Source organism: Vitis riparia, chromosome 13 (genome assembly GCF_004353265.1).
Source record: "Vitis riparia cultivar Riparia Gloire de Montpellier isolate 1030 chromosome 13, EGFV_Vit.rip_1.0, whole genome shotgun sequence".
Classification (NCBI taxonomy): domain Eukaryota; kingdom Viridiplantae; phylum Streptophyta; class Magnoliopsida; order Vitales; family Vitaceae; genus Vitis; species Vitis riparia.
In genome coordinates, this window is record NC_048443.1 from 28,453,267 (window position 1) to 28,469,038 (window position 15,772).

General features: G+C 31.1%; 2 protein-coding genes across 2 annotated transcripts; both read left to right on the forward strand.

Moving 5' to 3' along the window:
• The first annotated feature begins 96 nt into the window (after nt 1–96).
• On the forward strand, nt 97–1,936 carry LOC117927474 (uncharacterized protein At5g39865-like). The gene has a single exon (XM_034846961.1). It carries the CDS (start codon nt 183–185, stop codon nt 900–902), a length of 720 nt encoding a protein of 239 aa, XP_034702852.1. The 5' UTR covers nt 97–182; the 3' UTR covers nt 903–1,936.
• Nucleotides 1,937–4,557: 2,621 nt separating this feature from the next.
• On the forward strand, nt 4,558–6,951 carry LOC117927900 (L-type lectin-domain containing receptor kinase IV.1-like). The gene has a single exon (XM_034847626.1). It carries the CDS (start codon nt 4,727–4,729, stop codon nt 6,746–6,748), a length of 2,022 nt encoding a protein of 673 aa, XP_034703517.1. The 5' UTR covers nt 4,558–4,726; the 3' UTR covers nt 6,749–6,951.
• Nucleotides 6,952–15,772: the final 8,821 nt, after the last annotated feature.

A 15,772-nucleotide genomic window follows, 5' to 3' on the forward strand; every position in this document is an offset into this window, starting at 1 on the left:
CTTCACAGCTCGAAAAACCCAACCTCCCTTTCATTAACAACCGTAACCAAACAGCCCACCTTCTCCTCTCCCGCGCCCACCCCCACCCCACCCCCACCCCCACCTCTCTCTCCTATAAAATCCGATACTCAGCGTCTATCTCTCTTTGTCTCCGCCTCTCTCTCTGTCCTCGCTCTCCATTCATGTGGCGATCGTGGGTGAGCTCGCCGGGTGGGGTCGAAACCGCACCAGCTTCATATAAGAACTTCACTTGTTCATCGTTCAAAGACATTCAAAGCCTCTGTAAAGAGGAAAATCACTGTTCTTCCAATCTCAAGAGACCCTCCATTTTCCACCGGGTTCGGGTTGTGACCTCGGTCCTGCGAAACTGGTCCTCGACCCAAACCAACCCGGAACCGAATCCGAAACCGGAGCCTGCGCCGCCGCAGCCGTGTGTGTCTCTTACCGGCGGCGACCAGAGCGTGGTGGTTTACTTTACGAGCCTACGCGTGGTGCGCAAGACCTTCGAGGACTGCAGCACCGTGCGATTGATCTTGCGGGGGTTTCGGGTGAAGGTCGACGAGCGAGATCTGTCTATGGACGCTGGGTTTTTGGACGAGTTGAAGGGGATTTTGGGGAGGAAGAAGCTGAGTTTGCCTAGGGTTTTCATTGGTGGCAGGTACGTGGGCGGAGCGGAAGAGATCAGGCAGTTGCACGAGACGGGCGAGCTGAAGAAGCTACTCGGAGGGTTCCCCGTGGCTGCCGGCGTATGCGACGAGTGCGGAGGGTATAGGTTCATGCTCTGTGAGAACTGCGATGGAAGCCGTAAGGTGTATAGTGAGAAGACTGGTTTCAGGATCTGCACGGCGTGCAACGAGAACGGTCTGATCAGGTGCCCTTCTTGTTCGTATCTACACCTCTGATACACCAAATCATAACCCCCAAAAACCTAAAAAATTATTTTTCTTTTCTTTTTATTAGTTTAGCAGTGTATTTGACAAGAGAAGAAGGGAGAAGGAAAAAAATTTCCAAATCCCTTGTAATTTTTATTTCTAAAATTTCATTATTGGGTGAAATTTATTCGGTACAGGCCAATTGCCACAGAAAATGAATATGGTGAAAGGCCAAAATATTTTCTAAACTGCAATTATAGAAATTGTCTTATTTCAATTTTTTTTAGTTGTGTGTATGTTGAAGCCAACTGCCCTTGTACCAAAATGCCCATTTCATAATGGACCCACAAGAAAAATGGAGACCCATGAAGATCAGTTTCTTCCACCAAAGGTTACATTTGCTTTCTTGCAGGAGGGAACACTTTTATAAGGCTATAGTGATTAGAAAGTTTGCGTTGAAGGTCAGTTTCAAATCTTACCAATGGGGTTGCATCCTTTGGAATTTTCATGCATTATTGTCTTTGATCTGGCTAGAGGGACTGAGGGAATGAGGGCTTGTAGAAAAGCTTGTGGGTGCAGGAGAGACCAGTTAGATTATTTTGGAATGGAAGAATGGTTCGTTTTCTCTGGGATTGAGTGGCATGAGTATATATGCTGATCACTTTTTGTGAAGTTTTCCAAATCTAAAGTCAGTGAATGCCTTGATTAGGAAAAGGGCGAACTACCTATTCTGTTTGGAATTTTTTTAGGGTTACCTCGGCAAAAGTGGTTGGGAAAGCAACCATCTGTTTTATTCTGATCTAATTTTGGGTGAATGGGCAAAGTTTGAGAAAGTGATTGATTGCTTTGGAGAAGTGACCTCAAAGCAAGCATGGGTTTCGAACTATATATGCCATGGAGGAATGGCGTTTGACATCAATAACAATATAGGCCTAAAGAAGCTGATTGGGAAGTGAGAAATGGGAATTTGTTTTCCTAAGCCGACGAAAGAGCAATGAAGGTGAAGTTTCCATCTCTATTCTCATCATACATGATGATGAGCAGCAACCTTGAGGTTTTGAATGGAAAAAAAAATGCAGAGATGGTAGACAAGTACTAATAATGGTTACCTTTTCAATCTATTAGACATAATTTCACTTCTGTGAAAGAACATTTATTTCTAAGCAACAAAGCATGGTGATGAAGTGAATTTATGGAGTTCTGATTGTCCATACTCTGTATACATTGTCATTTATGACTTTCATAGGATAATAATGTATTCTGAATAGTAAATCACTCGTGTTATTCCTCTCTTTTTAAACAACCCTGTATAAGATGAGTGGAGCCTCTCCTGCTGCTTATTTTGAACACTAAGAGCAAGAACTGCTATTGCTTTCTGCTTTGTGGGTGGGACACATACTAGAAATCAATTATTGTAATTTGCAAACAACTCACTTCACAATACAGTATCAGCATCAGGAAAAACGCTATGAGGAATCATTTCTGAGGGTAACTATTGTCAATTGGAGGTATCAATGCCCTAATCTTTGGGGACACAAATTTTGAGTATATGTGGAAATCCTTTGGTCTTGACATCATCCAACATAATACCCAATACTTTTTGAAAATATGATAAATGAGGTAGTATCACGGTTTAATCAAGTCTTACTATTTTATATTCCATTCTCATTACTTTGTCTTATATGCCACTTTAATTCTATTATTTTGTATCATGGTCTTATTTATTATATCAATATTATTATTATTTTTAAATAGCAGATATTTAAATTTCAGTGGGATGGATTTTGATTTGATAACACCATTTTCATGCAAGATATTATTATGTTTCCATTGCTACTGTCAAATGTTGACGCTTCTCAATTTTTTCGAGGATAATCATGATTCTGTTTTGACAAATGAATATGCCATCCCATGCAAAGTATAAAAGGCGTTCACTTAGGGTTCATGAAGTAGAGGTTCCTTTCTCACTTCCACTTGATTTCACCGGTCCCTTCACATTCACAAATTGCAGATATATTTGTTGGAATCACGGTTAGGCATTCATCATATTTTATTACTTATATTATAATAAAATTTCAAATTAACATAAGAAACCTAAATAAATGAATTTTTTTAATTTTTTTTCAAAATTTTAAAGTTTTTCTAATTTGATTTTAGGTCGGACAATAATTTCAATAATACTTTTATTTTATATGTCTAGTAATGTGATGCCACATAATCCAGTATTCATAATATTTTTGTTAAAAATAATATTTTATTACATTTTATTTATATTAGACTAAAATTCTTAATTAATATAAGAAAACTAAATAAATAATAATTCCTAGTTTTTCTCAAATTTGAAAATTTCCTATCAAATTATTATTTCAACAATATTTCTACTTTATACGTCTAATAATGTGTGGTACTACATAGTTCGGTATTTATAATATTTTTTTTAAAATAATATTTTACCAAATTCTATTTATATTAGAATAAATTTTTTTAATTAACATAAGAAATCTAAATAAATAATAATCCCTAATTTTTCTAATTTTTTTAAAATTCTTCTAATTTGACTTTAGGTTAAATTATAATTTCAACAATATTTCTAGTAATGTGTGGTACCACACATTTTGATATTCATGATATTTTATTTAAATAATATTTTATTACATTCTATTTATATTATAATAAAATTCCCAATTAGCGTAAGAAAGCTAAATAAATAATAATTCCTAATTTTTCTCAAAATTTTAAAATTCTTCTAATTTAAATTTAGGTTGGATTATAATTTCAATAATATTTATATTTTATATGTCTGGGTAAAAAAAGAATTCCAAACTTTCCAAAATTAGTTTTAAAAATTGTTTTGGAAACAATTTTCCAACTTTCAATAAATGTTTGATAAATTTTGAACTAAAAATATTTTTTTGGCATCTATTTGTAAAAATAAGGTAATTTTTGAGAATATATTTAAAATATTAATGATTTTTTAAAATGTTATATAAGAGAATTGGAAGTACAATTCTTGCATTATATACACTATGATTTCACTGAAAATAATTTTAAAAAATTTATTTCTTATAAATAAGCTCTTAAAAGGAATTTTGGGGTTGTTTAGTCATATTTTTTTAAAGTTGTTTTCAAAAATTATTTTTTATTATTTAAATTAAAAACAGTTTTCAAAAGCAAGTTTTAAAGAAATATAATCAAACACCTCCATTTTTTTTGTTTTTTAAAAAATATGGTCAACTACTTTGTTATTTAAAAATTGTTCTCCATTTTATTTTATTTTTAAAAATTGTTTTCAAAAAAATAACGGTCAAATTTTTTCAAAATAGATTTATGTTAAACATAAAATTGTTTTTCGATCACAATGTCAAACATATTCTTATTTTTTAAAATGATTAACAATTATTTTTATAAATTAATCTTAAAAAATTATTTTTAGAAACTATTTTCAAAATTATTATTAGATGGGTTCTAAAATCTAAATCTGTAGCCCCTTCTTCAAACAAACACGAAATAAATCTTTGCTCTTGCACAAAATTTTTCTGCATGCAGATCATCATCTCTGCACAAATTCTTGAAGGCTAATTTCACACCATCAACACAAATGCCTGTTATTTGAAAATTTTGAACAAAGAACATCTTTTTCTTCTAGAAATTTTACTTTACCTTACAAATCGGCCACTTTAACCCTAGCAACCTAAGCAAATTAAATTGAAGTGGGTCTACTGATTTGAATATGGTACGAAGAGATAGACATTTGTCCACAACTCCACAGGAAACTGAAGACGACGTGTATGCCTCCCACATTTGCCTACAAATCTGTCTTCTACGGTTCTACCCTTTAGAAAAACCCATCTAAAATGGCAAAAACTCTCCTCTTTCCCCTCTTCTCTCTGCTCCTCCTTAATCAAGCTTACTCTCAGTCTGATTATGGCTTCGTCTTCAATGGCTTCAAAGCTTCTGCATCCAACTTAAGCCTTGGTGGGGCTTCCCTCATCACGCCAAATGGGGCTCTCAGGCTTACAAACTCATCACACAACCTCACTGGCCATGCCTTCTACAACACCCCATTTCACTTTCTCAACAAGAACAGCCATGATTCCCAACACCCCACCACAGCTTCCTCCTTTGCCACAACCTTCGTTTTTGCCATTGTCCCCAGGTTTGCTGGTGGGTATGCTGGGCATGGTTTTGTCTTCACTGTTTCTCCCTCCAAGAACCTTTCAGATGGTGGACGTGGTAATCTTTTTGGTCTTTTTAATGAGGTCACCATGGGGAACTTCTCCAACCATTTGTTTGCGGTTGAGTTTGATACAGTTCAAGCCCTGGTTATGTATGGAGATATCGATGATAACCATGTTGGTATAGACATCAATACTGTTAGGTCTAATGCTTCTAAGCCAGCTTCATACTATGATAACTCCTCCAAATCCTCTCATGAAGTGGTTTTGCAGAGTGGGAATCCAATCCAAGCTTGGATTGAGTATGATGGAGCTCAAAAAATCGTCAATGTCACCATTTCCCCTGCTTCTCTTCCTAAACCAAGCAAACCCCTCTTGTCCCTAGCCATGGACTTATCCCCTATCTTTAAAGAGTCCATGTATGTTGGCTTCTCAGCTGCCACTGAGAAGCTTGCTAGCTCTCATTACATTCTGGGATGGAGTTTGAAGATGGGTAGTACAGAAGCAGACCCTCTTGATCTCTCTAAAATCCCTTCTCCCCCAAGAAATGGAACCCCATCTCCAGGCCTTGGGAGAAGAGGGATTGAGATTGGAGCAGCGTCAGCAATGGTGACCCTTGCGTTGCTTCTGTGTGGAATCACCATTTCTGTGTATATGCTAAGAAGGGCAAGGCTAGCTGAGGTCCTGGAAGATTGGGAATTGGACTTCCCCCATAGGTTTAGATACAAAGACCTTTATATTGCCACAAAGGGCTTCAAGGAGAGCCAGATTCTGGGCAAAGGTGGGTTCGGCTCCGTCTACAAGGGGGTGCTGCCAAAGACTAGAGAAGAAGTTGCTGTAAAGAGAATTTCCCACAATTCCAAGCAGGGAGTGAAGGAGTTTGTTGCAGAGATTGCAAGCCTAGGCAAGCTGAGGCACAGGCACTTGGTTCATCTCCAAGGTTGGTGTAAGCGAAAAGGCGATCTCCTTCTTGTTTATGATTATATGTCCAATGGCAGCCTGGACACCTTCCTGTTTCAAGAAGACAAGAACCTTGATTGGGGACAGAGGTTCAGGATCCTCAAGGAGATTGCTGCAGGCCTCTTATATTTACATGAAGAATGGGAACAAGTAGTTGTCCATAGGGATGTGAAGGCCAACAATGTCCTGCTTGACTCAAATATGAATTCCCGGGTAGGAGACTTCGGCCTGGCCAAACTATATGAGCATGGGAAGAACCCCAGCACCACCCATGTGGTGGGCACAGTGGGGTACATGGCACCGGAGCTCTCCCTCACTGGAAAGGCCACCGCAAGCTCCGATGTATTCGCCTTTGGGGCAGTACTACTAGAAGTGGCATGTGGGAGGAGGCCTCTAGACCCCAATGCCTCGTCCGGGAAACAGATGATTCTACAAGATTGGGTGGCACAGTGTCATCAGAGGGGTCATATACTTGAAGCTGGAGATCCAAAGCTTGGGAATTCATTTGTGAAGGAGGAGATTGAATTGGTTTTGAAGCTTGGCCTCCTCTGTTCTCACTCAGAGCCACAGGCTAGGCCTAATATGCAGCAGGTTACAAGATATCTCAGTGGCTTCGACCCACTCCCCGAGGTTGATGCTTCAAGTTTAGGTTTCTTTGTGGGCTCATTGGACTCCAAAACTGACTCACACCCATCATCCTATGGAGTGATGTCTGTTGGATCCTTAGCATCTGGGCGGTAGATTAATTGTATGCTTGTTGTTCTGCTTAGTTTCATTTTCTTTGTGAGGATGGTGGCCTCTGTATGTTGAGTAATGAGGCTAAAGTTGTTCAAGTATGAAGACCTCTGGCATCAAGTTTTGATTTTGATGTTGTTAGGGCTTTTAGCATGGGTAGGCTTGATACATATGGCTTATTATCTAACAATTTAAGCTTTTAAATTAAATTAGTTCAGAAAATTGCGGTTGCCTGATAAGTTTGGTGTTAGGGATTTTAGCAAAAAATCAACTTAATATATGTAGTTGGTATATCATTTAACATTAAAGTTTTTAAATTAAATTAGTGATTGAAACAGTTTTTGAAAACAATTTTTTTTGTCAAAATAGAAAACCTAACTCCAATTTTAAAAAAGTGTTTGACAAACTTTTTACTAGGAATAATTTTTTGAAAAATGGTTCTTTTTTAAGAACAAATATGATATGTTTTTAAGCTTTTTTTTGTTAAGTGTTATGAGAATCAATTGAAAATATAACAAAATACTCTTGAAAAGTTTTGCATTAAGCCTCCATTCATAGATAATAAGCTGAAAAAAACTATTTTTAAAAATGCTGCCATTCATAGGAGAACATAGATAATAAGTTTTCCTAGGAGACTTATGAGGCTTTTGAGCTAACTTTTAGCTTTCTTGTGGGGGAAAAACGTGGACTATTCTTATGCTTCGCAAGCTTTAATAATGGTTAGAGGGGAAAGGCATTCCTTTTCACCTAATTCATAGATAAGGTTCTCTGAATCCTAGGTTTTTCTAAGGTGGAAAAGTAGGAGGTACAAGCCCATTGACCATTTTTGACACAGCTTGAAGCTTTCAAAACAACTTCTCAATACTTTTTCTAACCGTTTAAAATTTGGGTTATTTGGTTAAAAGGGATTAAAATAACTCTCATATTTAAAAAAATAATTTATCCTCAAAAAGTAGAAAAAATTATCCAATTAGGACAAAAATACCCTTTTTTTTTTTCCCTTCAACATAATTTTCTCTTTCCCTCTATTTTATAGTAGATTAGCTTTTTATTTTTTTTTATTTGATCATCTATTTGCTCCTTTTTGTGTCCCGACCATGAAAAAGCCTAAATTCTCACTATTGTTTCATCAGCACTTTATTTTTAGTCACAAAAGATGTTAAAAATGTAGGCAACCAACTCTCTCTCTTTTTTTTTTTTTTATATATATATTATCATTTTATTTCTTTTTGTTTCCTAGAAATTTAAAACCTTACTTCACCATTGTTGGTAAAAAAATTATTCATTATTAGTTATGAAAAAATAAGTTTTAAAATGTAAAAAAAGTGAAAAGTTAATTCAAAAGAAGTTGAAAAGTTTTATCCATATGACAAGGCCAAATAATAATAAGTAATAAATCACATGCATGAAAAATTAGAGCAACCGTTAATTTAGCCGATGTAGGAATTAAGCAATAGGGTCGATCACATAATAATGGAAAAAAATATAATATCATGATTACAAGATTGTTGAGTGCATGAATGTTGTATTAAAAGATGCAAGAGATCTTTTAGTTATGAGAATGGTCGAAGAGTTGAGAAACTTACTTCAGAGATGGTTTTCAAATCGCCCACAACAAGCATTGTCAATGAAAATTAAGCTTAACCACATGGGTTAACTTGAAGTTGTACTTAAGGTTTAATAAATTATCAAGTTATGATGTTGACTCTATCAACTTTTGGGAGTTCAATGTCAAATATATTGGGATAAGTGATCAAGTTAATTTGCAGACCCGTTAATGCACATGTAGGATGTTTGATCTTGACCATATTTCATGTACACACACGATTACTATGTCGTTATATATTATGTGCTCTCAATACTATATGAAGAACTCACTTATATCTTCATATTCAAAATCTATATATTCTACTAGAAATAACAAAGATTGAGTAATTCCTAAATACATTTGTTATAGAGTTGTATTACCACCTAAAAGTCAGCAACTAGTAAGAAGATAAAAAAATGAAAGAATTTGTTCAGATGAAAAGGTTAAACGCACATAATGTTGTCATAAATGTGGTGGTTATGAGCATAATAGAAAAACATTCAAACGACCAATTCCATTACATCCTAAAAATAAACATAATTGTGTCAATATTGTTGACAATAATATCAACATCTAAGAATTCTCCTTACAATTAGTTCATCACTTACTTTAATAGTGTTACCATAGAATTGTTTTTTTGAGATGATTTAGCTATGTACCTATACCTTTTTTTGTATGAGGGCATGAAGGAATTTGTGAGCCTATTTTGTAAAATGTTTAAAATTATAAGTTGATGTGTAAATAGAATGGATACAAATATCAATTTGGTGGATGCAAATATAATTTCCATTTTTTTTCTCAAAAATTTATTTTGGGAATTATTTACATTTACACATGCACGCACGCGCGCACACACATATATATACAAACTAAAAGACTATCCTAGAAAACAATTCTCAAACATTGCCTATATTTTTCATCATATTTAAAAATGGTAACATCGGTATGATTCAATAAAAGAAAAGAGGAATTTATAATATGAAAAATTAAATAAAAAAATACTAAAAACATTGAAAAAAGAGTCTTAGATTTTATTAAAAGTTTATCAAAAAAATTCAAATAGTGTTTGTGAATTATTTTATTTTTTAAAGTTAGTAAGAAATTTGACTAAAATTTTTAGAAATATTTTGCTAGAGAAATTTTAGAAAAAATTAATAATTTAACTAATAATTTTTTTTGGATTTTTTAAAATGATAAATTTTTTATTTAAAAGTTATCTATAATGTAAGTATAATGTCATTATTAAAATTTAGGTAATCAACTCTAAATTAATAAATATTTTATTTAACCTAAATATCTAAACATGTATAAAAATCTTTAAATTAAACTAAAAATAACCTAACAATAAAAATATATGTTTAATAAAATATCAAATATTGAAACAAAATTAAATTTCATCAACAATGAAGTAACATATATTTAAATAATTGTGTACATATTCATGAATTAATAACTACTTGATTAAACCTAAAAGTCTGAAGGTCTGATCATGTTTTCTAAAATTTATTTTTAAAAATCACTTTTAAGTTAAAAGAATGAAAAATAGTTATTAAAAACAAATTATAGAAAACATGGTCAAATAGACTTATATTTTCCTTTAGTTTTTAAAAACAACTTTTTATATTTGAAAACAGAAAACTGACAATCAAATAGACTATAAACATTAAAAAAATTTTCAAAATTAAACAAAATATAGCCTATAACCAAATATATATATAAAATATCAAATATAAAATTATAAAAATTCATTTTGTTCCATTTATTTTGTATATATTAGGATTTAAATAAATTTAATTTTATTAACATTAAATAAAATTTAAAATACAAACAAACAAATATTTTATAAAATCTATTTAATATTGATGATTCTCTAATTTTTTTATTCCATTTATTTTCTTTTTTCAAGTATAAAATTAGTTTTTTAGAAGGGGCAAACTTGCTTTTCTATTTTTTTTTTTTTAACTTTCTAAAATTCCTATATTAGCAAAGGAAATTTTTTATTTATAAAATTTGAGGGGAGGCAGTGCGCCCGGAGCCAGTATTGGCTCCGCTCATATTGAAAGTAAATTGCTATTTAATTAAAATTTTAAAATATATATACTTATAAATTGAAAAAAGGCATTTTAAAACATAATTATCAAATATAAATTCAATGACATCCTTCTACACATATTTCTTCTCCCTACTAAAGATGGAAGTGGAAAAAGTAAAAACTACCTCCAACAAACCACCCTACACGCTAAAAGTCTCCAACACTTCAAAAATAAAAATCTGGAGTCCCAACCCAAGTCCTAGTCTCCTGGAGACTTGGACTTTAGAATAGTCCATCCCAATTCCCAAGTCCCAACCATTTAATTTCTGTGAAGGTTGGTCCGTCCAAATCAGAAAAGACTCCTGAGAGGCTTAGTACTGCCACGGAACAAGCCCCTTTAATAAGGAACACAAACGTTCCACTCTTTTAAAGGATAGTTGAGAAGAAGAAGTTATGCTTAAATTACTGTAGTAGAAGAAGTTATTACAAATATACGGTAGTTTTTGCCACATAGGAGAGAGGATTTGCCACTTAGGAAAGAGGAGAGAGGAGAGAGGATGAACGGATAATTTTTTTTTAAAACCAAAATCATCTTTTCAAATTTAGTCAAAAGGAAAATCGTCTCTTCAAAAGACGGTTCTATGAAAAAAAAATTTAGTATTTAAAAAAATTCCTCATTTACAAGGGAACTCGTCTCTTCAAGAGACGAGTTCCATGAAAAAAATATATATATTTTTTTAAAATTCCCAAATTATTATTTAAAAAAAAAAAAAAACAATTCCTCAAGGGAACTCGTCTCTTCAAGAGACGAGTTCCATGAAAATATATATATATATATATATATATTAAAAAATTCCCAAATTATTATTTAAAAAAAAAAAAAAACAATTCCTCAATGAACTCGTCTCAGACGAGTTCCCATGGAAAAAAAATTCCCAAAAATTCCTCAACGGAACTCGTCCCTTCAAGAGACGAGTTCCATGAAAATATATATATATTTAAAAAATTCCCAAATTATTATTTAAAAAAAAAATCCTCAAGGGAATCTCTTCAAGAGACGAGAAAATAAAAATATTTTTTTAAAAAAAAATTCTCAAATTAAAAAAAAAAAAAATGAACTCGTCTCTTCAAGAGACGAGTTCCATAAATATATATATTTAAAAAAATTCCCAAAATATTATTTTAAAAAAAAAATTTAATATTTTTATTTTAAAAAATACACAAATTAAAAAAAAAAAAAAAAAAAAAAACAATTCCTCAAGGGAACCCATTTGTTGAAGAGACGAGTTCATATATATTTTTTTTAAAAGTTCCCAAATTACAAAAAAAAAAAAAAAAAAAAAAAAAAAAAAAAAAAACAATTCCTCAAGGGAACTCGTCTTCAAAAGACGAGTTCCCATGGAAAAAAAATATATATATATTTTTTTAAAAAGTGCCCAATATATATATATTTAAAAAAAAATTCCCAAATTATTATTTAAAAAAAAAAAACAATTCCTCAAAGGAACTCGTCTCTTGAAGAGACGAGTTCCCATAAAAAAAATATATTTATTTTTTTAAAAAAAATCCCAAATTATAAAAAAAAATATATTAAAAAAAAAATTCCTCAGTGTAACTCGTCTCTTGAAAAGACGAGTTCCCATAAAAAAAAAAAAAAAAAAAATTCCTCAAGGGAACTCGTCTCTTCAAGAGACGAGATCCCATGAAAAAAATATATATATATTTTTTTTAAAATTCCCAAATTATAAAAAAAAAAATTCCCAAATTAAAAAAAAAAAAAATCGTCAAGGGAACTCGTCTCTTCACATGAAAAAAAATTAATATATTTTTTTAAAAAAATCTCAAATATAAAAAAATTCCAAAAGGGAAATCGTCTCTTAAGATACGAGTTCCCTTGAGGAATTTTTTTTTATGGGAACTCGTGTCTTAAAGAGACGAGTTACATTAAGAAATTTTTTTTTAATATATTTTTTTTATAATTTGTTATTTTTAAAAAAATAAAATATATATTTTTTAATAATAATTTGGGAATTTTTTTTTAAAAAAAATATAATGGACCCTTGAGGATTTTTTTTTTTATTTTTTTTTAATTTGGGAATTTAAAAAAAAAAAAATTTTAAAATATATTTTTTCTCCCCTGGGAACTCGTCTTCAAGAGACGAGTTCCCATGAGGAATTGTTTTTTTTTTTTTCTTTTTAATTTGGGTATTTTTTTAAAATAAAATATTAAAAAAAAAAAATTTCCCCATGGGAACTCGTTCCTTGTGGAATTGTTTTTTTTTTTTTTTTTTTTTTTTAATTTGGGTATTATTAAAAAAAAACATTTAAAAAAAAAAAAAAATTTCCCCATGGGAACTCGTTCCTTGTGGAATTGTTTTTTTTTTTTTTTTTTTTTTTTTTTTTTAAATTTGGGTATTATTAAAAAAAAACATTTAAAAAAAAAAAAAATTTTCCCCCATGGGAACTCGTCCCTTCAAGAGACGAGTTCCCTTGGAATTGTTTTTTTTTTTTTTTTTTTTTTTTTTTTTTTTTTTTTTTTTAATTTGGGTATTATTAAAAAAAAAAAAACATTTAAAAAAAAAAATTTTCCCCCATGGGAACTCGTCCCTTCAAGAGACGAGTTCCCTTGGAATTGTTTTTTTTTTTTTTTTTTTTTTTTTTTTTTTTTTTTTTAAATTTGGGTATTATTAAAAAAAAAAAAACATTTAAAAAAAAAAATTTTTTCCCCATGGGAACTCCTCCTTTCAAGACGAGTTCCCTTGGATTTTTTTTTTTTTTTTTTTTTAAATTTGGGAATATTTAAAAAAAAAATTTTAAAATATTTTTTTTCCATGGGAACTCGTCTCTTGAAGAGACGAGTTCCCTTGAGGAATTGTTTTTTTTTTTAAATAATAATTTGAGAATTTTTTTTATTTTTTTTTTAATTTGATAATTTTTTTTTAAAAAAATTTTTTATTTTCTCGTCTCTTGAAGAGATTCCCTTGAGAAATTGTTTTTTTTTTTTTTTAAATAATAATTTGGGAATTTTTTTTAATATATATATATATATATATATATTTCATGGAACTCGTCTCTTGAAGAGACGAGTTCCTTTGAGGAATTGTTTTTTTTTTTCTTTAAATAATAATTTGGGAATTTTTAAAAATATATATATTTTTTTCATGGAACTCGTCTCTTGAAGAGACGAGTTCCCTTGTAAATGAGGAATTTTTTTAAATACTAATTTTTTTGATGGAACTCGTCTTTTGAAGAGACGATTTCCCTTTTGACTTTTGAAATTTGAAAAGATGATTTTGGTTTTAAAAAAAAAATTATCCGTTCACCCTCTCTCCTCTCTCCTAAGTGGCAAATCCTCTCTCCTATGTGGCAAAAACTACCGTATATTTGTAATAACTTCTTCTACTACAGTAATTTAAGCATAACTTTTTTAATTTACCGTACTATTGAGAAAAATCCCACAAACGTTCCACTCTTTTAAAGGATATAGGTCGGAGATAGTTGAGAAGAAGTTTCAAAGAAAGTTCAGGTGTAAATTTGCCACCTTCTTTGGGTTGGGGTTCGGTAGGGGTAGGAGTAGGATCTTGCCCTTCTGTAGAAAGGACACCTGAAAAAAAATTTAAATGAAAACTTTATAATAATGAAAATTTGAATTTATACCCCGTGACATTTACGATGAAATTTGAATTGTTCAATAAAATTATAAATATATAAAATTAAATTAATGTATGAAATAATACGATCATATATGAATTAGATGGATAATATATGAGTTAAAGACCGAGTAATAAGATTTGAGTATGAAGCCATGAGAATCGGGTTATATTTATAAGAGTCAATGAAAAATGAAATGTATGAAAATGAATTGACATCAGTGATGTTTGTGACTTCTCCCGTCAAGTGGAGGAAGATGTTGCCTTCAATGGCCGGTATTTGGGTGGAGTTGTGCACACGGCACTCGAATGGTTTGGATCCATCTTGATCATGAATGCCACAAAAATACAAGAAAATGCCACAGATTTTTTAAATCTCGATTACATTTAGTACTTTAATTTTTATTTTTTTTTTCTTTCTCCTCTCGCTCCCTATCTTTTCCGATCACTCCACCCACTTCCCCATTCTCTCTCCTCTTTTTTTTTTCCAATCTTTTCTCCATTTTTCTTCTCCCCAAACACACACACTCCACAACTCCCAACACGCACACACCGACCGCCCCCATTTTCTTTCTTCCATTTTTTCATTCCTCTTCCTTTTTCTAGTTTCCCCACCCATCCACCCATAAGACACCCTTTCCCCCCTTCCAATGTCTGGTTCCCATCTTCTTCTTCATTCCTCTTCCTTTTTCTATTTTCCCCACCCAAAACCCATTTCTACCGCTCCACCATTTCTCTCACTCTCTCTTTTTTTTTTTTTTTTCTCCATTTTTCTTTGTTTCTCTCTACCCTACGACCCACAACACCCAAACCCATTGCACGGTTTCAAACGGAAGGTAATTTTATTTTATTTAGTTATTATTATTATTATTATTATTATTATTATTATTATTATTTTATTTGTGTGGATGAGATATTTTGGGATTAATTTATTTAGTTGTTTGTTTATTGAATTGGTTGAATTGGATTTGGTTTTGATCGTGAATTCGGTTAGCATAAATTGGGCTTAATTTGGGTTTTGAATTTGAGTTTGTTTATTAAATTAGGGTTGGATAATGGGATATTAAATTTAAGTGTAATTGAATTTATTTTGTGTTGTAATATTTTGGGTGTGACTAATTATACTTGTATTTTGGTATGAAAATTTTGGAATAAGGCTATTGGGATATGATATTTCGTTGGGTTATATTTGCTAATTTAGGCCCATTTTGATTAACCAATTTGTTGAACTAATTTGAAGTTTAAATTTGGTTTTAAATATTTGTTTTGAATTTTGTATATTCCTATATATTTATATTTGAGCTATTTTTGTTTTTGCATGAACCCATTTTATAATTTTGTTGACTGAATACGAATTTATGATCGCGTGGAGTACGAGATTTCATGGAAGAAAGTGAGACTCGAAAAGTTGTAGAAAGACATTGAACTTGTTGTAAGTTTATTTGGTTAGTTATTTTTCACTTTTATTTGTTTTTATTTTTATTAGTTCATTTATATATATTGAGTGTGCACAGAATTGAATATTGAACAAATAAAAAATTCTGGTTAAATAAGAGGAATAATCTAGTAAATATGTTTTAATAAAAATAAAAATTTTAAAATATTCTTCTTAATAAATGAAAGTTTTTTTTTGTTAAAAAATTTAGAAAAATGCTTTTAGAAAAATCCAAAAAAAAAAAAATTAATAGAATTTGAAAATTTGTTTTTAATAATAATTATCCAAAAATTTCTTTGTTTAATAAAAATTGTTCAAAAATTGT

What these genes read in the sequence shown, in the direction of transcription:
- LOC117927474 (XM_034846961.1), top strand. Translation starts at nt 183, where the DNA reads ATGTGGCGATCGTGGGTGAGCTCGCCGGGTGGGGTCGAAACCGCACCA.
- LOC117927900 (XM_034847626.1), top strand. Translation starts at nt 4,727, where the DNA reads ATGGCAAAAACTCTCCTCTTTCCCCTCTTCTCTCTGCTCCTCCTTAAT.